Consider the following 25,357-nt stretch of genomic DNA (forward strand, 5'->3'; position numbering starts at 1 on the left):
TTAGTAGAGGAGCCATGTTGTGATGACTTCCTGGAGGCAAAGTTTAAGAAAGAGCAGGAGTTTTTAAAGAGACAGAAGCCCAATTTCAACATGTGAAATTCTCTCTTACATCATATTTAATATATAGCATATTTATAACAACTAAAGTTAACATAATTACTTGATTGTGCTACAAAATGGCAGAGTGCCTGGAAGATGCACAGCCCTGCACCGTTGAGAGAATCGTCTTCTTTGGAGGGAAGAATAATAGTGGGAACGATGGGGATCTGAGTCAAAAATGAGCCTCGTTTCAGAGAGAATGACTCAGCAGTCAGGCTGTATGAAAGCTTTTGTCACGGGGATCATGTTCCATTGGGACACAGATATGGTAAAGTCATTCCTGTAAGATTAAAGTAAATTATTTCAATCTAGAAAAAAAGGTTCTTAAATGTCTGCAGGTACTTTGCTGGTTTCCAGCCGTCGGAAACGGTCAGCACATGTTCTGCAGTGCATTTGGAACCCAGCAGCCTCTGTTCAGGTGACAGAACACAGAGGCAGCCTCAGCTAGCTAGCCAGGTATTTTTAGCCTGTTCAGGTTGATCCCACTAATGAAATGAAGCTCACAGGAAAGCCACGTCTGACTTCAACCAGAGGTGAGTGAGTGTGTGCCAGGGACTTCTCTGGAAGAGGCTATTTGTTGAATTAGCCGGGTAGTGTTGAAGTGCTCACAGATTAGGGTTAATCCTCCCGTCTCGGTGATGTAAGAAGTGCTGTTTTTCCCCTCCGTTAATGCCTCTTGTGCACGTCCAGTCCCTACCACTGAAAAGTTGTGAGGCCCGCTGAGGTGCACAGCTTTCGGACACCCCGGTGCTCTTTGCTGCGGATGCACGCCACGCGCGGCTGCTCTCCAGGCCATTTGTTTGGATGAGCCCAATTGTCATCGGAGGAGCAGAGGGGAAATGATGCGTCGCATCTGGAAAAGAGATAAGGAAGAAGGGAAGACATGAGAATGGGCGATAGTAGGCGTGAAATCCAAAACAAATGGCTGCTGGTCTCAACATGTCTGGAACCGAATCAGAGACGGAGACCGCTTTCTACATGCTGTCGAGTTTATGTTCGGCTCTTGTTTTAGCGTGAAAAAAAAGTAGGTTATGAAAACAGTCTACTTCCCATACCCTCAATCTGATGTTTAAATATTTGAATTTTAAATTTTATTGATTTCCTAAAGGGATAAACCACATTAATCAACATGAACACATTATCTAAATATTCTAGTTAACCAAAGAGGCTCATTTTCATCTGATGGAAGGGAATTAAAAGAATTACAATTAACATGCAAAACAACATACATGACCTATGATTTTATGAGTTGTATAATTTACAACATTTGAAATAAAAAGTAATCTTCAGAGTTTGCCAAAGATTCTGTTTGCCATACAACACTGAATGTTTTTGATCAGATGCGAAATGAATGACAGAAAATGAAGTTAAAATTAAACCAGATCACACCAGTCACATTAATTTGCTCCACAAACATATTCCTCCAGGTAACAAGGAGATATATATATATATTAGAGGTGTGCCAATCGATCGGTCACCGATCACAATCGGGCCGATTTTCGTGAAAAAGTGCATGATCGGTGATCGGCGATCATTGTCTCTTTTACCGATACCGATCACCTGCTTCTCAATTCGCAGCCTGCCTGTGCAGCTGGTCTCCTCTTTCCTTCACTCTGCGCAAACGCGCAGCAACAAATCCTAAGCGATGTGGAACTATAACGCACTGAATGAATGGGGAAGTTTGCGTGTTGCGGCGGAAAATTGAAGCAGGTCAAAATGCATCAACACGACGAATCTAGTATGGAATAAAAACAATGCCATACTTGACAGAGTTTGGCTACATCGAGGCTCACTGCAGTAAAAAAGACATACGGAGGATCAGATAGCAGGTAAAGCAGCGCACAGCTACAAACACTCACCCGGATTAGCATGACGGTCAGAAAGCTAAACAAATAACCCGCGAAATTATTTAAGTCTTCGAGCTGCGATGTAAGACGCTGGTTCTGCTCTCGTTGAACCGCTGCTACGCTACAGGTAGTAATATTTGACAGACGTAGCTTCGCTTCTGCTCCACCTGGTAGTGACTCTCATACCAAATCTCTGCTTAAAGCTGCAGCATCTAACTTAAAAAATAAATTTTACATATGTATTAAAACTTTCGCTGTACTAACATGAGACAGATAATCTCTGAAAAAATAATCGATCTCCTCCCTGTTCTGCATAATTACTCCGCTCAGTCAGAAACAGCCAATCAGAGCTAGCAGTAATCAGCTAGCCGCCATGCTAACAGGAAGTTTTCATTCAGTAACTCTGGATTGTTTATTGTAATGGAACCTGTTTTTGCCTTTGAATGTTAAGTTTTATACTTGAACTTCTTGGCAATGTTTAGAGGTTTTATTTTGGCTCTTTGCATTATTTAGCCTCTTCAGAGCCTTCATATGTTATCAGTCTGTTAAAGATAGTATTATCAATAGCAGTACAATTTGCACAATGCCTGTTTTGTTTAGTTTTCTTCTTGGAAAAAGTTATTAAAAACAAGTTTTTGTCTAAATTAAGGTGAATTCATGGTTCCTTTTTCCACATAATGTAACCAGTAGTGTTTATGATAATAATAATTACGTGATCGGTATCGGTGATCGGTATCGGTGTATCAGCCCTCATGGGTGATCGGTATCGGTATCGGGAGGAAAAAACCTGATCGGCACATCCCTAATATATATATATATATATATATATATATATATATATATATATAGAGGGAGAGAGAGGGAGAGAGAGAGAGAGATTTGCTTTCATTTTGCAATTTCGAAATGCACATAAAGATTTTTTTTGTTGCTATTATTAAGCTCAAATAATCTTCACCCAAGACTTCTAGTTCAAGGATAAATGTATAAAGTTGTATTTCATTGAGGGCTTATGTAATGAAACAACAGTGCATAGCTAGTTGAAAGAAAGTTGTTCATTTAAAAAATATTTTAATGATCCCAAACAGAACTCTTGCCCATCATATCCATGATCCATGTTTACATTTTAAAAAAATACTCTCAAAAGTGTGGTGTGCATTTATGCTGAGCCCCCTTTTATTACGACACCCCAATTATTCTAGCTATAAATGTAGCTCATCTCTTCTGTGGCCTCTCAGCTCTGAGGGCGTGTGAATACTTTTGTAAAGCGCTCTATACATGGAACAAACCTAAGCTTGTATAGTAATGCTCTTCTATTTAAATAGAGCTACTTTATTTTCAATAATCAGATTCTGTAGCTGCACAATATTCGATAATCTTGCAATAATGTTGCTAATTATTGTGATGGTAATATCAGTAACAATATGTCTGTTTTCTTCTTTCCTGTCTCATCTGTGCTTCCATCACTGAGTGACCTTTAGTCATTTGACCAGTGTCATTAGTGTCCAGTGTGAACATCTGCTGCTGCAAGACTCTGTCCAACTGACTAAATATTACATTAGCATGGATAAATTAAGTTCATAACATCTGGGATATGTGAAGTCACCATATGACATTATTACTTTATGTTGCCATTTATTAAGCTGTTTAATGTTCTGTTAGTGAGGATGTGTGTGCTCTGTGTTTGTCTTAAAGCTGCAGTCATCTCATCTTTTTCTGCTTCTGATGTCTTTTGAAAAACTCATTTGGCATTTTGCCATTACAAATGTGCGCACAACTTTGACAATATTCTGTTAATGTCAACAAAATACAATTTTGCCATTGTGGTGTTTTTATTAAATAAGAAACATAATTACAATCACAGATGAATAGGTCTGGTGATGCGATAAAGCATTAAAAAACATGCCACACCATGTTTTTGGCGTGTTTCCATAAAGCAAATTTGTTTTCAAAATGTCAAATTGTGCAATTACTTGGTCAGTGGAAACGCAGCTATTGTCTGGACAGCAGCCCTAAATTCTGTTTAATCCACAAACTGTTTCCATCCAGTTGTCATGTGGATTTTAAGCAAATTTTGGGGGGGTAGTGAATTGTTTTTATCTACTGGCTTAGTGTGAATCAACCAGGCTACGCAAAGCCTAATTTCATCAGGTGTTGACGCTACGCATGACTGTATTAAAGAGATGCAGAGGTTTCAAGGTAGCATAGACCACACTTCACATAAATTGGAAAACATTCTCACCTCTAAGCTGAAGGGTTGGACTTAGAAATTCCTTTGAGTTTCATGCATCTTGTGAGGCACAGAGCCACCAGTGGATGGGAGCAATCCTCTGCCACCATCCCAGCCTGGAGTGCCTTGAGCTGGGCCACTGTAAGCCACAGTTCTCCCCTCCGTGCAGGAGGTATGGACTTTGAAATGTTCTGATTTTTGCGCCTCCAGTAAGGCAGAGCTACCAGTGAATGGAAGAATTTGCTATGCGATATATATATTTTTTTGACAAATGTATTTCTATGAACCAGATAAAAAAAATAAAACAAACTAAAAACAGAAGAGTCAAAACTGCTGTTTCTGAAAAAGAAAATAATATATTTCCTGAAAGGAATCCCAGGAATTATGGGCAAGGTTAAGTCTCCGTCCGGGTCAGGATTGGTGTAAACAGTTGGATCCCATTAACAGTCTAATTTTGCTAATACCTGGCTCTAATCGGATGAAGCCACAGGGGGACTGAGTACAGGAACACTGGGGGCGTCTGCTTTAGCTACAGCCAAGATTAAAGGTTCACCTTTGGATCTCCTGCTTTTTCATGTCAGAGCTTTCTGGAATAGATAGAAAATGTAAACTCGGGTATATACCAGCTGGGGAATGTTGAACCATCTTCTATAAATAGGAAACACTCAGCCAAAATGTGGAAATATGACCAACACATGACTGTTGAGCAATCTCTGGCAGCAGTAATGCCTGGTAAAGAGTTTCTATATGACCTTTTTAGTCTCTGACAAGGTCGATGAAGTTTGGCCTGATTTTATTCACTAAGTTATGTTGGTTTATCAAGTATTCCAGGTGTGGTTTCTTAATGTTCCACTTCACAAATTACTGTTGAGATGTATACCTTCTCTTTTTGTTCTTTCTTTCTATCAACAGTGTCCCATACACCATCATACGAAACTCTTCCGAAGTTTTGGATCTACAGTACAATGCATGGCTTACCTACAAAATTGTTTAATTGAAGTATTTTATACTTTATTCATTGCTGAACAGGAAATAAATTCTCAATTAAGCCTTCAAAGATTGTAGTTTTTCTATAGTGTTTTATTTTTTGGTTTGCTAGTTCTCTTGAGATGACGTTTTGTCCCACATTAACACAAAGTTTGAACAACCCTGGGTTAGAAACTGGCTGCATCTCGGGCTTCGGGATGCAGTGAGAATCAGGTGGTTTGCTCAGCTCCGTGTTACATAAAAGCTGCAACATGTTGCAGTGAGCCTCTCAGTTCATTAAACCTCTCTGTTTTTATCCCTCTCCTTTCCCCCCTTTGATGTGAATCTGTATTACGACCACCGGGGGAGCTGTGAAACGTCTCGCATGCAGCTTTTAGAAAGCCGTTCGACTGTCGGCCATAATATCGGAGCGGGCCTCCTGGAGGGCGATGTGATCGTTTCGACATCTAATCTGTGTCTTCACACCATTGTTCGCACATAGACATACACACACACACACACACGCACACGCAATTACCATGGCAACAGTGGGTCTCATCTCTGTAGGCAACATGGAAGAGTTTTTCTTCCACCTCTTCAGCTCCTCATGGCGTTTCGGTGAGGATTCAGGGACGCCCCGCGGCGACATATTGTCCTTCGCCGGGACATTGGAGATATTGGCCATGTTTTTAGCTAATCTGTCTGATTTTAATAAAGAAAGCCGCCTCTGTTTCACTGGATGTTTAATGACTAGATGGTAAATATCCTGGAGTTATTTCAGCTCTGATAGTTGGAGATTGTTTTAGACACATCAAGCTTTTAAGAAGGCTGGAATATAAAAATAAATTGAAATGTTCTTCTTACAAATACTAAGGTTATAAAAGTGGAAATATTGTAGGTCTGGATCAATTACTGAAGTAACTGTCAACCAGTTTAGTAATTGATTAATCGTTAAATGAACTATACAGACTCAAAAAAGGCCGTTTTGCTGGAAGAGAGAGTTAGTTGAGCCAAAACTCACATTTTCCATTTAAGACATAAAAACGTGTATCTGTGTTCAACCCAGAACTCTGAAATTGGCTTTGTTTTTTTCTTCACTTGTTTCAAATTCTGTTAAAAAAAAAGAAAAAAAAAATCTATTAAGTAGCTTTTGCCATCTAATTATTAATTGGTTGATAAAAAATAAATCAACGCAGCAGATTTACATTGTATTGATATGATTTACATGTATTCACATGCTGGCATATTTTAGCTGCAGATTCATCCTTTCCTACAAATAATCAATAGTTCACTAAAGAACTCTAGTTGTATTTTACACAATTAAATGTTTTATTTAAAAAGAAATTGAATGGTTCAATGGCATCTTTTAATGTATTTCTAATATTGTTAATAAGAGGCTGCAGTGGTTGCAGAGTTCATTTTTTTTTATCAATTGATTGTCAGAATAATCGATAATTAGTTGCAGCTCTGCAGCTCTGAAATATTGTTCATGAAGTAGAATGCTTTTTTCTCCTCTTTTGTAGTTTTTTTTCTCCATTTCCTGAAATATAACTGTATAAAGTTATTTACAAATGACTGTAAAGAAAAGTCTGAACATTCTGCACATCGAGTGTGGCATGGTGACGGCAAATGAAACGGAAACAATACAGACAACGGATTTCATTCTAGAACACTGAGTGCTAATTGTTCCGTAATGACCGTGAATGCAGCATTTGTTTGAACTGACGGTAAGCATACCAGTGAGGCCAGAGGCAGAAACAGGCCGCTTCCTTCCTTTGTGTTTCTTAGGCTGCAGCTTGGTTCACAGATTCTGTGAGCTGCTGTTTGTTCTGACTGAGGATCATGCTTCCTGCCTGTGTATGTATTAATATATATATATATTAGTATGATTGGGAGAAGGATTTCTACCAGTGCAGGCTTCCTGTGAAGCCTGGAGAAATGGAGAACTTGATTCAAGTGTCTTCATGAAACAATCCGTTAGCCAGCAGCTATCCATCCATCTGACCTGTTCATTGGCCGTCTGTGACTTTAGTGTAAACATTGTCATAATCCAGGGGTGTCAAACTCAATTTCACCGAGGGCCACTTCAGCATACTGGCCACCCTCAACGGGCCACATTGACGGTACAAATCAGGAGTGCCCAGCTGCAGTCCTTCAGACTGCAACTTTTAGATGCATCCCTGCTAAAATATACCCCAGACAAAAGGTTGACTTCCCTCATTAGCAGCAACTCAGTTCTGTAGAGGCTTATAATGAGTCAATGATCCAGGTATGTTAGAGAAGGAACGCATCTAAAGTTGCAGATGGGAGCTCTGGAAAACTAGACTTGGGCACCCCTAGCATAAATAAATAATGGTAGGTCTGTAATATATATACATTATAGACTTTACGCAAAGATTTAGTCTCGAGGCAACTGAAATTAATTTAAAAAATCCTTTCTGAATATCTTATGGTCTCTGAACTAAATGCGTCTTTCTGACCGGGAGCTGACAGCGTGTTGAAGAGTTATGGACCGGACGCTTTGGAGCGTCTGGTTAGGAAGCGCATTACAAACCTTTGGTTGAAATGGCGCGTTAAATTCAAGTCTCCATTACAGACCAGAGAAAACTAAAGAGAATGCAACGTTGTGTTAATCCATTTGAGGAGCCGGCAGTTTATCTTGAGGAAATAAATGACAATGCAAAAGTTAGACTGTAACATGCGCAGTCTGCTGCTCAACCACTGCGGACGCGGCTCCGCCGCTGCAAAGAATTAAAACTCATCCAGCGGATTTAACAAATGGACCCTTGGTGCACGTTACCCAGGAGAGCGGCGTTCTGGAGGACCTGCAGACGTAACATCTGTCCGTTGCGGAGAAGCGAAATCACGCAAAAAACAAAAAAAAGAATCCTGGTAAAAGCGCACCGGACCCCGCAGGGTAAAACACTCAGAGTTCAGTTGATCTGTTTGGATCAGACAGATCCAACTGACTGATGAATTAGCGCAGATTTTTCTGCAGATGGGAACCAGGAGGAAGTGCGTTCAGACCCCAGCGGGTGAAGTGATGCTAATTTAAGTGAAGTCGCTTAATTCAATTTATTAAAAGTTATTGGGGCCTCAGTCAGTGGTTTTTGTCACTACGGAGAAAAATGTAGATGCATTTATCTGCTTAATTTGTGATGGGATCTGGATTCACGGTGAATATTCACTAAACCGCATAAAATGCGACTAAATAGCCGATGTTAATATGATTATAATTTCACGGATAAAAATAGTACAGGACCGATTTTTTTATGTTATTGGTCAAGATAACGGAAAACAAAAAAAGTCTAGCGCGACCTGCCGCCCTGACACCAACTCACACACATCTTCACTCACAGTCTTACTTGTAAATCGATTTTTCTTTTCTTGGACGTTTTGATGTTAGCTTGTCGATGTCTCAGTTTTATTCGCTGGGAAAATCAATAAGCAGCTTAAGGTGACTCTGCTGCTCTCTAGTGGCGAGAAGCCGTAATGTTGGCTGGTAACAATCGGAATGCATTATGGGAGATGTATTTTGTAGTCAATTCGTGCTCAAAACCTATTTTAAGTCAATCATGGACCTATAAAACGGTAGGGGGGCCGCATGTGTCCCGCGGCCTTGAGTTTGACACATGTCATAATCACTCAGAGTATGCTTTCCGATGTCTTATTTACTTGAACAATCTGAGAAGTCCCCCCCCCCTCCAATTATTTCATTTTATTTAATTTTTTTGTGAAGTGGATTCAGAGGTAGTGAGACTTCGGCCATTTGTAGACTCTGATCTCAAATGCAACATAGAAACATTAGCTTGGTCATATCTATGCTAGATCTTTCATACATAGAAGTTTGCAGTGATTCTCTAACGTCTCTTTTTCCCCAAATTAAACACATTTCTTAAAACGGAGCATATTTCATGTTACTGTGGGAAACAAAAGTAACTCTGTTTTAACACCAAATTAAAAGATGGTGGTTTAAAGGGATCATGATTTTATTAGTTATATATATGAATTGTTTTGGACGGTCACTCAGGAATCACTTTACCGTTATATGGAAAGCTGTTATGTTATTTAGTGATGATAATATTAGGAACAGTTTTATCAGTTGTATCAGTGAACACTTAGTTCTTTTTCTCACCACTTTGTGTCTTTTGTTTTTTTCCCAGGCTTCCTGCTGTTTAAAGATTTCTGTATGAACGAGATTGACGAGGCTGTGCCTCAGCTCAAGTTCTACGAAGAAGTAAGTCGGAAGTGTGTGTGTGTGGGTGTGTGTGGGTGGGTGGGTGGCATTAGGCCTCTATAATCCAGCTCAGCCACATATAGCCCCCCAGAAGCCCTGTGAATCTGAGTCCCGTTTCTGTTTCAGATCAAGGAGTATGAGAAGCTGGACTCTGAGGACGAGCGTCTGAGCCGCAGCCGGCAGATTTATGACATCTACATCATGAAGGAGCTGCTGTCCTGTTCACATGTGAGGATACACAGAGAGGACGCCTGCTGTCGGTCAGGCGGCCTCCAGCATGCTGCTGACTTCAAGTGAAAGCAGAAAATGAATCATTTCTGTCGGGGGATTTATTCAGCTCCTTTAATCAAATGGAATGATTCATTAACTCGGATCAGGTTCCATGTTGCTGCTGTTATGTGTTTTTAAATGGCATATCTTGCTGTGAAAGTTCTGAACCAGACCATTCTGTATGCAACTTGCCAAGGTCAGTCTTTCTGGTTAAAATCCTCCCATTTGAAGCACATGCTACCTAAGACTAAATTCACACAGCAAGCAAATGCGACTCAAATCTGATGTTTTATTATTTTATTTTATTTTTTCTCCCAAAACGTGGCCTGTGTCTGACTTTTTCATGGCACTCTGAACAACCGAGTTCTGACCTTTTCACCTCCCAAAAACTCTGATTTGTGCCACATGCATATGTGGAACTAAATCAGATGAGCGTTCGAGAGTGTTCAAAGTCTGAACTAGGGCTGTTGTAAACGAATATTTTAGTAATCGAGTAATCTATCGATTATTCTTACGATTAATCGAGTAATCGGATAAAAAAAATTATAAAATGAAATATTGGTAAATCTGGCATAGTACTATCAGATATCAATATCAGTCCAATTTTTCATATTTGAGCATCCCTAACAGTTGCTTTTTTGTAGTTTAGAAAACTAACCTGTAACAATAATAGCTCACTTTCTAAGTTAACCAGAAGAAAAGTTATAGAAAAATCTGAAATTATATTGAATTTAATAACAAAGAGGCAGGCTCACAAATATGCTTATAAAAAATGTCTACAATCCAGCTTTTAGTTTATGTATTCATCTTCAGTGAGTTTAATAGATTAATTAAACTCACCTTGCCACCTAACCTGTCACGCTTTGGGTTTGAAAATACGGGAAATGCCGCCTGGAGTGGGAGGAGAGGGCGAATGAACGAACATGGGGTGGAGGGGAGGAAATAGACCAGCGGACTGACGAACCGTTAGACCGGGGGACGAACACGGGGGGAAGCAATACGGGATATTTACGACACCTTCACTGGTCACACTCAGAAACTCATCTACCAGCCATGTACGATGCGCTCCGCCACCCGTTTCTTCAGACCGGGATATGAAATGTATTGTGCGGTTCGTCGGTAAAGCTACATTTACACGGTAAGCATCAGCTACTCAGCCGCCCGCCCTGTTCAGGCTATCCGCTCACCTCAGCGCTCTTCCCGCCGTTCGCTTTCAACCAGCAGCCCCGGAGGAGAAATGCTGCCGTACTCCAGGCATTCCCCCAGTCATTTTAAGGTCGGGCATTATCATCAATCAATAAAATCCCCACGGGCCAATCTTGAAGATTGGACTTTATGCCGCTGAGACTTAGCTTTTGTCAACAACTCAGAGGCGGAAGTGAGAGCTCCGCGCAACGCAAATGAAGTCCCGGCCGGAACACGGTGCGCTAACTAATAAAACATAAATTAACGAAGCTTCGAGGCAGGTAAATTTTCCTCGAGGAATTTTAGTAATCGAGGTACTCGAATCATTCGAGGAATCGTTTCAGCCCTAGTCTGAACACTGCATTTTATCTGACCTTTACGTCATTGACATGAGAAATGCATCACAAATCTGCACCAGAAGAAGTCAGACTATGTAAATCTGGACGTAAACAAAGGCTTGTGAAAAAAGTCACAGAAATCGCAATCTCACCACTCTTAGTTTTGGCTATACATCCAGATGCTTGGTTGTTTTTAACATGAATGACCTGTTAGTCATGTGTTTTTACTTTACCAGGCAGCTAAACAAAAAGACTGCTAGTTAAAATACCACAATTAATCAAATGACCTAATGTATAAACTTAAAAAAAAAAAGAATTTAATGCATTACATTTAAAAACCTCCTTTTTTTGGTTGATAGTGACTTTTCATTTTGCAGAAAAGTCTTGTCTGTTTGCCCAGCTGCATGAAGGGGAATCAGTTGATTTTGCAAATGTCCCTGTCAGGATGCAGGTGTGTAAATACTTCCATACTCATCTTGTGTCAGCTAGGCCAAACAATTAAAAAAAAAACGCTGATGTCGCTACACGAAGCACTAAAACCGGATTAAACGGGACACCGGCATCCGTCGAGTTCGCCTCTTTTTTATTGGCTGTAGATTTTATCCAGAATCATCCTAACTGGTAGGCGGTGCTGGGAAGAACACCTTTAACACAAATCCAGCTGCTGCTTCATTTTCCCCTCTGGCTGTGTGTCTGAGATAGCAGCTTCACCTGAATGGATGCTTTGCTTTGCTGATCCCAGTTCAGTTCACAGCTTGCAGTTTTTCACGGTTTTTCTAATTTAATGTTTCTAGATTAGTCAACACAAATTTGCAGACACAAAATATACATCTTGCAAAAAGTCCTGAACTCCTAAGAACTCTGTGTGCTACAATCAGAAACTTCAATGCGCATTTAAGCAGAGTTTATGCTGTAGAACAAAGTAGAACATAACTAAAGTGGATAACTAATATTAATAATAATACATTTGATTTATAATGCCTTTCTCATCTTGAGATTTCAGAGTTAAAAACAAAACAAGCATTCAGTATGGATAAAAAATACAAGTATCTAAGAAAGTAAACCAAACATTTTTGCAAAAAAGAAACATCTTAAGACCTTTTTGAGTCATAATTATTTTGATGTGATAACTTTAAACTTAAACGGCCCACATACACCCAGCTACCTCTGGAGCCTCCCAGCAGCAGCAGCAGCAGCATGTTGACCCATGGGACAGCCTTCTTGCACAGAGGAAGCAGAACTGAAACTACTGTTCACATTGCATCTTTAATCACCCCGTGTTTTTTTTTTTTTTTTTTTGCAGCCATTTTCCAAGAAGGCAGTGGACCATGTGCAGAGTCATCTGGCAAAGAAAATGGTCCCCCCAACTCTCTTCCAGGTAAAACACACTCCCAGCACATGGGAGGGCCTTTTTACACCAAACAGGAAGCAGATTATCTAAAATCAGCTTTTCAAAATAGATATGAAACTTTTGCTTTCACAGTTTTGCTCAGATACTTAGCAAAGTATGAATCCGGTCAGGAAAGAGAGACTGCTGTCTCTAGACACGGTGGAAGTTATGTCATGCTTTGGGTCAGTTTGCCATGTTGTAAATGGACTTTTTGAGCTTTATAACATATCATAATGTTATTCCTTCATCAAAAACATACCTGGAGTGTTGCCTTGATTCTTTCATGCATGTTTGAGGAATCCTTGAATCAATAAACTAATATAGCAGTGTCTGATGGTGTGCAACAGACTTTGCTTGTCTTTTACTTTCTTTAACATGTCCTGTTTGACAATATGGCTTTGGGTTTATTTCATTTGTAATGGACACAGAGACGGAAAATAAAGGGAGAGAGGAGGGGAAAAGGTTTAATGGGAACGGAGGTAGAAGTAGTAGAGAAAGAAAGCTAAAGAAAAAACACCCTAGAAGTTTACTTCTACACCTGCAGAACGAGAAAAAACCTGAGAAACCATAGCAACAAACAAGCACACTCCTTTCAGCTGTTTTAACTTTTCTCAGTCAGAAGAGTTTTCCATTTCCTCCAGTTCCTAAAAAGTCCTTGTAGCTGTATATTAGAAACCGTCTCATTACTGTCTTCACTGTAAGCTGCTACAGTACACACCTCACTGTGTTTCCTCTCTATCTGCCAACCTCTGATACTCTCCTCACTGAATTAATGCTATCCATCCAGATTAAGTCTCATATTTTATAGTTATACATGCCTTACTCTTAAGTATCCGTTGTTGGAAGGAAAGGCCCAGCAGAATAAGTCCAGAACAAGCCAGACAAAAGTTGGCCTGCATCTTGGTAAATCGAATCACTCTTTTCCTCTTTTAGCCCACCGCCTGGCTATTAGTCTGTTTACTCACTTATCCCCTGTGACTCATTGCAACTCCAAAATACGCCATGCATATGCCAGTATTTCCCGTGTTATTACTCAATATTTAAATCGTACATTCAGCTGGAACTTTTGACCGTTTATTAAAACAGATGCTTGAAAAATGTAACTGTTTTTCTCTTTGGTCTTGTGAGCAAAAACTAGAAACTCTGACATGAGCTGCGTGTCCATGTCAGAAGTGAATGTTTCTCATAAGGCTTCTGAGCTGAGCCTCTTTCTGTCTCTGCTGCAGCCATACATAGTGGAGATCTGTGACAGCTTGAGAGGGAACATCTTCCAGAAGTTCATTGAAAGGTGAGCCGGTGAACGTGTGGAAACGCAGCCATGGCTCTCACTGCTGGCACAGTCCCATTTTAACCCTGTTTCTGTTCTGACCTCAGTGACAAGTTCACTCGGTTTTGCCAGTGGAAGAACGTGGAACTCAACATCCATGTGAGTATGAGATTGTGACGTCCGCCTCTCACACGAGGTTTGATCGAAGTAGAACCTGAAACAGTGCAATGTGAAGGCAGAGTATGTTTATGTTACAGCCACAGATTGCAGTGGCTTTCATTCAGATTTTAGGTTACGGATCAACACAAAGTCAAGCATAATTACAAAGTGGAGGGAGAAATTAATTCTCAACATTTTCGGAACTAGAAATCTGAAAAGTGTGGTGTGCATTTTTTGTCATGCAGACGCTGCAGTGACAGCTGCAGGTGTCAGGTTTCCACAACTAGAGACTGAAGCTTTCATTCTTCTTCATAAACTAGCTCATTATGTCTGAGCAGCTTCCCTGTCTAAGCTGAAGAAAAGCAGCCACTGCATGATGCTGCCACCGCCATATTCACTTTATTACTCTATTCTTTTTTACTTTATGTCTTAGTCATGTATTCAGGATAAAGTAAAGGAAGCAGTATGCAAATGCAAAGCAAAAAAAAACGTTGTATTTAGACCTGCATGGCTGGCTAAATAATGACATGGAATGCCAATATTTGTGATTGTATGTTCAAAAGCTCTTAAGCTGAACTTCTAAACTTATGGAAAACTTTGGTTTTTTGTCAAAGCTGTGTAGTTCCCAGAAAGCGTTTGTGGTTATGTGAAGCTCAAGCCTAAGCAGAAACTAAAAGTATAAAGCAAAAACTATGAACTCATTTCAGCTATGATTATAAAATGACCCAATAATTTGTTATGAATTTATGAACTTCCTCCTAATGCATTGGTTATTCTTCCTGTTGTTTCTGCTGGGGATTCGCCAGTCTGCTTTTTTCATTTCCAATACCGATATCTGAGGTTTAGTATCAGTCGATGCCGATCCAGAAAAACAACTCAATTGACGAAAAGCATTTCTTTTTTCTAAAACACAGACATTTCTGGACTAAATTACAAATTAATTTTTTAACTCTGCACCAGTGCAGCACACTTAGATTCACCAATGGCTTCACAGGTTTAATTTGTTCAGTTCGGGCTTTTAGGAATAAAACAGCCGATGTGAAACACATAATCAGTCGGTTGACTAGTTGGTTAAACATGTAATAAACAAACTGCAACAAACCTTCTTTCAAATGGTTTAGAAAGTCCAGTTAGGATTTCTAAATAATGTAAAATAATTACTAAAGAATGATGTCGCTCAGAGCCCAAAGCATAGAATTAGCCTGAATAGATTTGATTAAAAACAATGTTGTTGTTGAGCTCGCATGTTTTCATTCATAATTTAACAGCAAAGGGGGTTTCTGAAATGAAAATGTTGCTTATTTTGTGAAAATGCATTTAGTTTTTGAATAAAGTGCAATTACTTAACTGCAGACCTTACAATTAGCTTGATTAATAATGCTAATTGAGTCCCACCACCACTAGTAATAATTGATTTAGTGTTTTTTTTTTTTTTGACACATCCAAGCTGGAATTCCTCACTTTCCTTCATCTTAACAGAAATGAACAAACTATTCAGAAATAGGTCTCAAGACCTGAAATTAGACTGAATAGATCTGTCCTTATAGATGGGGTAAATTGTCACCAATATCCGATCTGGAATGTTTTCAATATCAGGAGTGGTCCAGATATCAATATCTGATGGGTCCAGCTCTAGTTTCGGATTGTTTCTACTCTGCTGCAGCAAAGAAATGGTCATTATGGCTTGTTTTCAATAACACACTGGTGTCTGAATTTTAGTTTTATATGTTCTTTCAAAACATTAGAATAAAAAAAACAAAAACAAATAAAAGGTTGCTGTTCTCTGTCTGTTCTCCCTCAGCTGACCATGAACGACTTCAGCGTGCATCGGATCATCGGCAGGGGCGGCTTCGGGGAGGTGTACGGCTGCAGAAAGGCCGACACGGGGAAGATGTGAGCAAAACAGCTGAAATAGTTAGAAACCCGGCCGCGTCACCCGCTTTGTTGTAATGCCTGCGACGTTCTCTGGATTCCAGGTACGCCATGAAGTGCTTGGACAAGAAGAGGATCAAAATGAAGCAGGGCGAGACTCTGGCGCTCAACGAGAGAATCATGCTGTCGCTAGTCAGCACAGGGGTGAGTGTCGACTCCAGATGGCTTTTCTTTAAGCTTTAGTCGTTTGAAACTAATTATTGCCCAACTATCTCAAGTTCCTGTGGGTTGGTTAGGTTTTTAAACACACCCGATTCAGAGTGTTACCACCTCTCACCTGACATTTCATCTCTGATCTCCGTCAGTTGTGCGCTTTTTAACACATGTCATCTAAGTCATAATTTAACACTCCGTTTTCTCTCAGACGTCCGTCCTGTGAAACGGCTTCACACCAGCTGCTTGATGGGAGCTTTCTTATTCACAGATCTACATGTCAGAGGTTCTGACAGATGCTCAGACCTCCCCAGTAGCACACAGCTGGCATCAGATTTACCCAACATGAGCAACTGTTTAAAGGGGGGAATAGTGGTTTTGTTGTACAATTCTGACCTGGTAGTAACCCTCAGTTTTGGGTCAGATGAGATCTACTGATCAGCATTAAGTATAGGTGTGAACGCTCTTGGAAAATTAAAAATGGCGACAGCCATCTCACACCCCTGTTGTGTGGCCATTTTATTTTGGAGTTGTTGAACATTGTGGTCACAAACAAAACTAGAATAAACTAAGAGTCAACAGATAAATCGGTTGGCTGATAAATCGGCCCAGATTATCTTTACTTTGGGAGACTAGCTAATACTTACAAGTGAAACCAATTCACTGACCTTAGCTTCCTCCGGAAAGTATGAAAATCAGCCAGTAACTGCATTTCAATTACAAATGTGCACAAAACGTTGTGAATATTCCACTAATGTTGAAAAGACACAATTTTGCATTTGTGTTGTTTCTGTAAAATAAGAAGTCCAATTAAAATCCCACAAAATACGTTTGTTAAAAAAGTACTGCACCATCGTCTTCCTACTACTTCCTGTTGTCGTCTTCTTTGTCTTTTCCACCAGTAGTAACATCCAAAAATATTGTTTCCATTGCAGTTTTTTTGCGAAATACCCTAATTTCAATACAGCTGAAAGACCACCTCATCCTAGAACAAAAACTTTTTATCAGAAATATCTTGTGACTTTTCAGCGAAAAAGCAATCAGTGCAGTTAATTCCAGGACATCATTAGGTTCTATAAGCTGGATTATTATTGCTGCTGTCGAATGCAACAACAGCTAATCAGTTTTTACAGTCAGACTCTCTTGTCTGTAATAAAAAGAGTGATGCATTATGACAGTGAATGGTAATGTAACCAGCTGTACTCCCTGGTGGTAGAATGCACTCTGTCAACCTGGAAGTCTGAGCGTTGCAGCGGCAGGCTGTGTCCTTCTACTACCAAAACTAATATTTACAGTGAAGAATGAAACGACCCCCTTCCCGCCAAGGAGGCGTTTGGTGTTTCATTGTGTTGACATCGTTTAGGCTAAACACTAAAGCTAATGAATAGCTTTGTTTCTGCACGAGTCAGAAAATAACTTTGATTTGAAGTGTTACTGTGTTTGTTTTAATACAGTGAATAACTCAGAACAGTTATTTATTTAACCACCCAGTATGAACAGCGGTGCAGAATCAGACAGGAAGCCTGTTGGCGCCAAATCTGTACAGGTGCTGTAAGCAGCCAACCAGAACCAGCCTGTAGGAGGGTGTGAATACTTTTCTGAGCAACTGTTCAGGGAACAATAGTCTTAAGGTTTTTGATAAATCTAATAGTCAGGGTCAAGACACTTTCAGAAAGAGCACTGAGCTGATAACACACACTCTGGCCACCTTATCTACACACAGTCTTATTCTCTTCATTCATTCATTCATTCATTCATTCATTCATTGATTCTAAAGGGAAATGAAATACAATGAAAAACGAAGCAAGTAAAAGGTCCCCAGATTTTCTCTTTTTACTCTGTAAGTTTACAGATTACACATAACTGCTGCTGCATTTACAATGAGAATCTGCTTCGCTGGCCGAGTGTGTGTACGTGTGTGTTTGAGTGTTTGTACACAGACTGGAACGGTAACTTTGGTTTCACAGAAGAGTACCTGGAAGATGTTTATTGTTTTTATCAGAAAGTGAGGCTGAGGGAAGCCTGAAGGTAAATGTCTGAACAGTTTGTGTCCAGGATGTGTGGGGTCTGCAGAGATGTCAGTGGTGCGTTCACTGACCTGTAAAAGTCCAGGATGGATGGAAGGTCAGTGCTGGTCTGAGTCACCATATCTATCGCCATGGTGACTCAGACCAGAGACAGAGGGATCATCAGGAAATGAATTTGAATCAAAGATGTAACAACATCACTGAATGAAAACAAGTTTAAACTTATTGATGATGATGATGATGATGATGTGTCTGTCTTCCTTCCAGGACTGCCCATTCATCGTGTGTATGACGTACGCCTTCCACACCCCCGACAAGCTCTGCTTCATCCTGGACCTCATGAACGGTAGGCTGACCTCTGACTCATCATCCCAGATCAAAACTCTGAGGCTTCATCCTCAGACGGGCCGACTGGATCGCACAACCCGACTCTGGCTGAGGGGCTCATTCCCTCCCTCAACAATCTTCACCCTTCAGATGATACTTAGAGCACATCGTTGTCAGTGTTATGATACACTTTGTGTGTGTTCCTGTGTGTTCAGGGGGCGACCTGCACTACCACCTCTCCCAGCACGGTGTGTTTAGTGAGAAAGAGATGCGGTTCTACGCTGCTGAAATCATCCTGGGCCTGGAGCACATGCACAACCGCTTCGTCGTCTACAGAGACCTCAAGGTGAGCCGCTGATCCTGAAATGCCAAAGTAGCATTTAGCGCATCGATATACGTTACCAGATAGGACAACACCGATTAGCCGCTATAGCTAGTGACGGTTCTAATGTGGGATGTGAATTAATTTCACATCAATGTTCGTAAGCCTATTTTTTGCTTACTATTCTGTCTATATATTTATATTTCTGTTCTGAAATTAAAGCTGAGAAAATTGCCAATAAAGTATGTATACTCCCTAGATATAAATCTAAAAACAGTTTATTTTCTGTTGAGATGCATGAAAGCAAATTTCTTTTTATATTGGACAATATAAGTTTATGTAATTGCTACTGTAGGAGACATGGTATAAAATGTAGCAAACTATGGTTTCCTATTTAAGTGTTATGAATATCTCCACGTTCTGTGAACAAACGAGGCAATACTTCAGTTTTTATCGTTTATTAAAGTTTTGTAAATTACATCGGCTGCAATGCCGATGCATTGGTTGGAGTGAACTCTGACTTGGTTCAAATGCATATGTGAACACCAAGAGAACCGGAGAGTGCTCCAAAAGCAGGAGGTGCACTATAGTGCAGGGCATTCTGGGTAAAGGCAACCAAAACAAACTTGTTAGAGAAATGGCACATGGCCTTTCACTAAAGACAAAAGAGAAATACTCCAATCGCTAAGCTCTGACGCTGCTCCATTGTTGTTTACATTTCATGAAGAAGGAAGTTGTGCTCAGTATTTTCTTCAGACGTTTTCATGTCATTTCTTAAAGTAGTTCATGTTGCAGTGCCCCCACATGCAAGAGGGGAGGGGGGCAGGTTGTTCCACACTGAATAACCACCTCCAAGCAGGCCACAGGGGGCGCTCTATGGGGCTGTCAGCATTTCCCTTTACTGCCAATCAGATGTTTTAATAATTCAAATCTAGTCATTGCTCTCTGAGTTTCATTTAATTTCCAACACTGCCTGGTACATTTTTAATATCGTGTTACAGGATGAACCACGACCGCTGACGTAACGCTTTTTATCTTGCCTAAATTACATTATTAGAAGGGGGAAAAAAAAGTATGAATAAAGAGTGTCTGTCAGGGATCTCCCCTACCTGCTGCCACTGCATAGAGCAGAACATCGAGCTTTAACTACACCCATCCACATAAAAATCCTTGTTTTCAGCCTTTCCCCTGTTTCAGCTCTGGTTCTGTTGTTTGGACGGGTTGCCATAACAATAGCCAAGATTTTGCAGGAGTTCAGGGAACATTTTCAGAGCTTCTATAAACAGTCGAGTGCAACGTGAATACTACGTCAACGCCGAGCGCTGCAGAGCGAAACAGAGCGAGAGAGTCACAGAAGGAAACCAGGACAGGAGGCCGTCTTCTGCTGTCTGCGTCTGCTCAGAATGTGAAGTGGTAACCTCTGCTTGTTGTCGTCCTCCGTCAGCCGGCCAACATCCTTTTGGATGAACACGGCCACGTTCGGATCTCAGACCTCGGCCTGGCCTGCGACTTCTCCAAGAAGAAGCCCCACGCTAGCGTGTAAGTGCAAGTGCCTCACACTTACAAACGTTTATTTCTCAGGAGGAAGAACGTCGATAAGAGACGTTTTATCTGCGGCTTTGTTGCTTTGGTGGTTATAAAATTGCGGCTTCACTCATTTCATAGAGCAGAGCATCAAAGATGTGACGATTCTTTAGTTTTTATTGCCTGATACTGATCTCTGCTTATATTCAAGATCTCAGCAGCTAGTTTGTTTGTTTTTTCTACATGGAGGAATAATTATATATATAAGAAGAATGTACTAAATATGGAAAAAGTTTTTTTTTAATGTTTGACCTGTCAGTTCTTTGTGATCAGGGGGATAATTTAGTCTGCTTTATTTAAGAGAAATGACCCATAAAGATTTGAATTAAAAATGAATTGAGTGATAAAATGCTGATCATTTCACTGCTTTAAACTGGATTTGTAAACACGTCTGTCTGCTGTAAACACCACCTTCGGTTTTATAAATGCTTCTTGGAACAATGTGTACATGTCTGGTGTTCTGGCCATTTATGTTGAATTTTTATAAATCATAACTTCTGCCAGTTCAGTTTTCTTCTTTAGACAGTTAGAATACAATTGAGTTATTTTAGAACCAAAACCTGTAGTTCATTTTTGTACTTGGAATTATGATTACTTTGGTAACTTTTACACCCTCCTATTATTTTAAGAAATTAGGAACACACTGTGGGTGTGTCAACGGACATTTTTGTTTGTCAAATGTCCGGTGTGATGAGGGGAAGTGTGTTAAAATATTTTTTTGACCACTTTTTGAACTTGGAAGATCAAATTAAGTTAACTTTAATTTACATCAAGTTAATAATGTCTTAGACATAATTTTGTCTGTATTTTTGATAGAAATAAAACATTTTTCAAACAAGTCAGAAGTGCGTTTAAGAAACAGACCACCTGTTACCACCCACGACCTTTATTTGGAATAATTTTGGGTTTTGGAGATGAGAAGACTGTGACGTCTGGTCTGCAGTATCAGAAAGTCCAGAAATCCCAGCCAGCTTTATGAGCATCATTCACTAACAGCAACTGTTGTTTATTCGTCAGACTCATTATGAAATGCGCCTGCAGGGATGATGTGACTAATATTTTCTGGAGATAAACCGACTCCATCTTGCAATCTGCAGAAATTCAGGCAGCAGCAAAAGAATCCAACATTTTTAGGAATGTGTTTTAAAGCATTGACACAAATAAAAATAAAAACAAGCTGCTGATTTCTGTACAGCATCAGTTGGACTTGCATGTATAGCAGATATCTCACTGCCATTGACGTTTCTGTTCTTGTAGAAGCAGCTAATGAGTTTAAATCATTTCCTTTCAAACCAATTTGTTGGAAATGTTTTACATCCGGTCACGTTTTTCCACTCTCCTGTTTGGTTGTCTTGCTCTGTAAATCACCAATGTGTAACTCCAACTCGCTGTGTGTGTGTGTGTGTGTGTGTGTGTGTGTGTGTGTGTGTGTGTGTGTGTGTGTGTGTGTGTGTGTGTGTGTGTGTGTGTGTGTCACAGTGGGACTCATGGCTACATGGCTCCAGAGGTCCTTCAGAAGGGAACGGCGTACGACAGCAGCGCAGACTGGTTCTCTTTAGGCTGCATGCTCTTCAAACTCCTCAGAGGGTAAAAAGCTCCAGCTTTCCTCGCTCCTCTCCTCTTCCTCCTCTTCCTCCTCTTCTGTGCTCTCCACTCCCTCCGCATCCTGACGTCCTGTCCGCTTTGAAACCTCTTCTGGCTCTCTGTGCGAGCCTCTTTGAATCTGCTCACTTCCCCTTCTCTCCGAGTTCCTCTCACCCGCCCGCCTTCTGTTTGGTGTGTGTTTGATCTTGTTTGTGTATGAGAGCGAGTGTGTGCGTGTGTTTGATCTAGAGTGTGTAAATGCCAGAGGTCTGGTCCCAGCAGGCCGAAATCCAGGTAAAGGGTGTGTGTGTGTGTGTGTGTGTGTGTGTGTGTGTGCGTGTGTGTGTGTGTGTGTGTGTGTGTGTGTGTGTGTGGGAGAGAGAGAGGTGTCTTTCCATTGATGTTTGGATCCACGTCCTTAAAGAAGAAGTGTTGGTGTGTGACTGAGAGAGAAGCTGACTGTTTCCAGTATGAGGGGAAAATATAGTTTTTATCTACAGGACTCATTATTAGAATATGAATGTAAAGGACACAGTCAATACTTCAAACTTTGGAGTTTGCAGTAAGTAAAAGTATCTACTCCATTTTATGCTGCTTTTGCTTTTTGTCACTATTTAACATTATCAAACACATTGTAATATCAGGCAAAGATAACCAAACCATGAAAAAAAAAACAACTATTATCCCTTGAGCTAAATCATGAACTTACTGTAATTCACCAAATTTTATGGAAAACTAACAGTCACTAAGCAATGATTACTCCACTCTTTCATTTAGCAGTAATCGTTGGCAACACAAGAAGACAACGGTTTTCAGCACAAGGGTGGCTCTTTTATTGCTTACATTTACGGTGATTTCAGGACTTTCACAGCTTCATCTGCGCAATAAAATAAGTTGATCATTCTGTGTCGCTGCAAAAATCCAGTGAATATACCTTTATTTTTTTGTCATAAAATAAGTTTCTAAGCCATTAAAGTTGATTACAATAATTCTTATGCTTCTGATTAGTCAGCAAAACAAAAGTAGTGCAACAAAAGAGAGCTGTGACAGAGTGACTGAGTGATGGTGAAGTTTTCTTCCAGGATGTGAACCGTCTCCTCCTCCGCATCCTAATTAGACTCAGTCAAATCTGGGTCACTTCAAATTACCATTTCTGAATTATTGGGCTGGAAGTTTTCTGAGCACAGTTTTAAATTTTAACTAAGGGGGCCGGAGCGTGACATGTTTTAAAAAGAAGCTGAGTTGGCGGTGTTTTTTTGTTTTTGTTTGTGTGTGTGTGCGCAGCTGTTTTGTTCACCCTCAACCATCTTCACCCTTTCCTAGTCGCTTCCGCTCCTCCTTCCCGTTTCTACTCGTCTCCACCTGGTGACATGAGCTTCTCCTCTCTGTCATCTTCAGGCACAGCCCCTTCAGACAGCACAAGACCAAAGACAAACATGAGATAGACCGCATGACGCTGACCATGGTAAGCTGCAGATATCCCCTCATTACACAGTAGACCTCCTCTGTGTAGACATGCTATAATGCAGAAGGTGATACGAGTCTGTGCTTAATTCCAAATGCATGTTTTTTGTTGGACGCTTGTGAACAATCGATGTGAGGAAACTCCAAGGGAGCCATAACCAGGTTGATGTTTGTCCTTCAGATAGAAATGTTTCCATCGTCCGTCTCTGTTTCTCATGAAAGGATGGGACTCTGTCACTAGGTCAGAAGCATTTCGTCTGCCTCCATGGCAGCTGAAGTGTGCAAATATGATTTGTACAGTGACAGTGCAGGGAGAAAACAGTGGCCTAATGGCTTTGAAGTGTCTCATTATGTAACATTTCTGTTAGAACCTAGATGAAGGTTCAAACAGAAATATGACTGATTTCCTTTTTCTATCAAGTCTTAGCATTCTGCCTCTTGTTCCAGCCACAGACATGGGAGCAGCCATTTATGGTGAAAAAGTAATACGAATCTGATTCATCATTATTGTAAATTAAAAACAAAACTGACATGATCGGAAATGTTATTTTTGCTTTAACGTGTTAAAATGTGAAAAAGGGTTTTATATTTTACACTTTACATTGAAAAATTTAATTGGTGATATTTACACTTTTTTTTCAATTAAACACAAAGAAATAGATTGAAATGATTCGTTCCCTTCTATATGCTGCTGTTTGATGCTAAAATGGCTTCCAGTGTGCTGCTGTCTGAACAGGTGTAAACACATAACAGACACACAGCAAACATCAGAGTGGCGTTCAGATCCTTCTGATGCTACGTTCAGAGATGCTCTGGGAGTTTTTGTTACATCTGAAGGTCAGTAAGTCCAACGACCCGTCCTGACCTGAGCAGCATCCGTGGAAGAAAGAGGAAGTCTGCGGAGGGTTTGTCGTCTTTTAACAAGCTGGATTCCAGTCCCAGCCTCGCTTGCAGCTGGAACTCGTTCACTTCCAGTATGTCATCATTTCCTGCCCCTTGACTACTGAGGCAGATGGGACTGAGTATTAGCTGCTCCCTATGCTCCGTTTGTATCCTCGTATGAGCCCTGTTGTTTTGGACAATGACTCAAATGTGTCTAGATTAATCTTACTCAAAGGGAGAATCTAAAATTTGTATTTTTTCCCCTGTTTTGTTATATGCCATCATCGAAATAATCTAGCAAATGTACATCAAATATGTTGATCCATGTTCTGGTTTTTATGAATTAAAGGCATAAACAGGTTCATTTTTAGCCGTGATTTAGAGGAACTCTGTGTTTTGGCTCTTCTGCAGTTTTCTGGAAGTTTGTTCCAGTTTAGTGGAGCATTAAAACTGAATGCTGCTTTTTCTGCAAATATGTTCTACCCAAAACTCCTCAAGTGGCAGTTTCAGCTTTATCTGGTTAAACTCGGTAAAAAGAAATTTCACACTAAGCACCTTTTGCTATCAAATTATTAATAAAAAAAATATCAGATCAGCCCTATTATGTATTGATGTTAAGCTAAGCAGAAAGGGCTGAGCTTCATATGTTGATAATGGAAGTATTCCTTATCAGCAGATGCATGTTTTGCTACAAATGATCAAGCGCTCTCTAAACGAATGCTGTTACTGCATTCTTTTGCAGTAACAGAGGAATTGAATTGTTTGTATTTTAAGGTATTTTTTATTTATCAATATTTAAAAAGTGGTTAACTGGCAGAATGTGGCAGTTTTTTTACCTGATTAATTGATCAATCGTCAGTATAGCTAATAAAATAATCGATTACTAAAATAATAGTTGCGGCTGTAGAGCCAGTTTAAAAGAATGGTGTGAAAAAAGATTTTCTGCTTTTCCATTAACCATAGAATTATGTAAATATGAGTTACAAAAATACATTTGCATAATGGAAACACTTATTTCAAAAAATTTTTTGCTCTAGGATGAGGTGGTTTTTTGACTGTATTGAAATTAGTGTGTTGTGCAAAACTACAATGGAAAC

At 40.1% G+C, this 25,357-nt stretch overlaps 1 protein-coding gene across 1 annotated transcript in view; it reads left to right on the forward strand.

Moving 5' to 3' along the window:
- grk3 (G protein-coupled receptor kinase 3) overlaps window positions 1-25,357 on the forward strand; it is a 74,132-nt gene that overhangs the window by 35,830 nt on the left and 12,945 nt on the right. Inside the window, exons 3-14 of the mRNA XM_088010731.1 lie at window positions 9,303-9,376; window positions 9,503-9,604; window positions 12,473-12,547; window positions 13,786-13,847; window positions 13,934-13,985; window positions 15,787-15,878; window positions 15,962-16,061; window positions 18,365-18,443; window positions 18,640-18,770; window positions 20,191-20,285; window positions 21,810-21,917; window positions 23,313-23,379. Of these exons, the coding sequence (XP_087866857.1) occupies window positions 9,303-9,376; window positions 9,503-9,604; window positions 12,473-12,547; window positions 13,786-13,847; window positions 13,934-13,985; window positions 15,787-15,878; window positions 15,962-16,061; window positions 18,365-18,443; window positions 18,640-18,770; window positions 20,191-20,285; window positions 21,810-21,917; window positions 23,313-23,379 (1,037 nt within the window). The remainder of the gene's footprint in view (window positions 1-9,302; window positions 9,377-9,502; window positions 9,605-12,472; window positions 12,548-13,785; window positions 13,848-13,933; window positions 13,986-15,786; window positions 15,879-15,961; window positions 16,062-18,364; window positions 18,444-18,639; window positions 18,771-20,190; window positions 20,286-21,809; window positions 21,918-23,312; window positions 23,380-25,357) is intronic.

The sequence above is a fragment of the Poecilia mexicana genome, unplaced genomic scaffold (genome assembly GCF_051168715.1).
Source record: "Poecilia mexicana isolate PSO_F unplaced genomic scaffold, ASM5116871v1 scaffold_12, whole genome shotgun sequence".
NCBI lineage: Eukaryota > Metazoa > Chordata > Actinopteri > Cyprinodontiformes > Poeciliidae > Poecilia > Poecilia mexicana.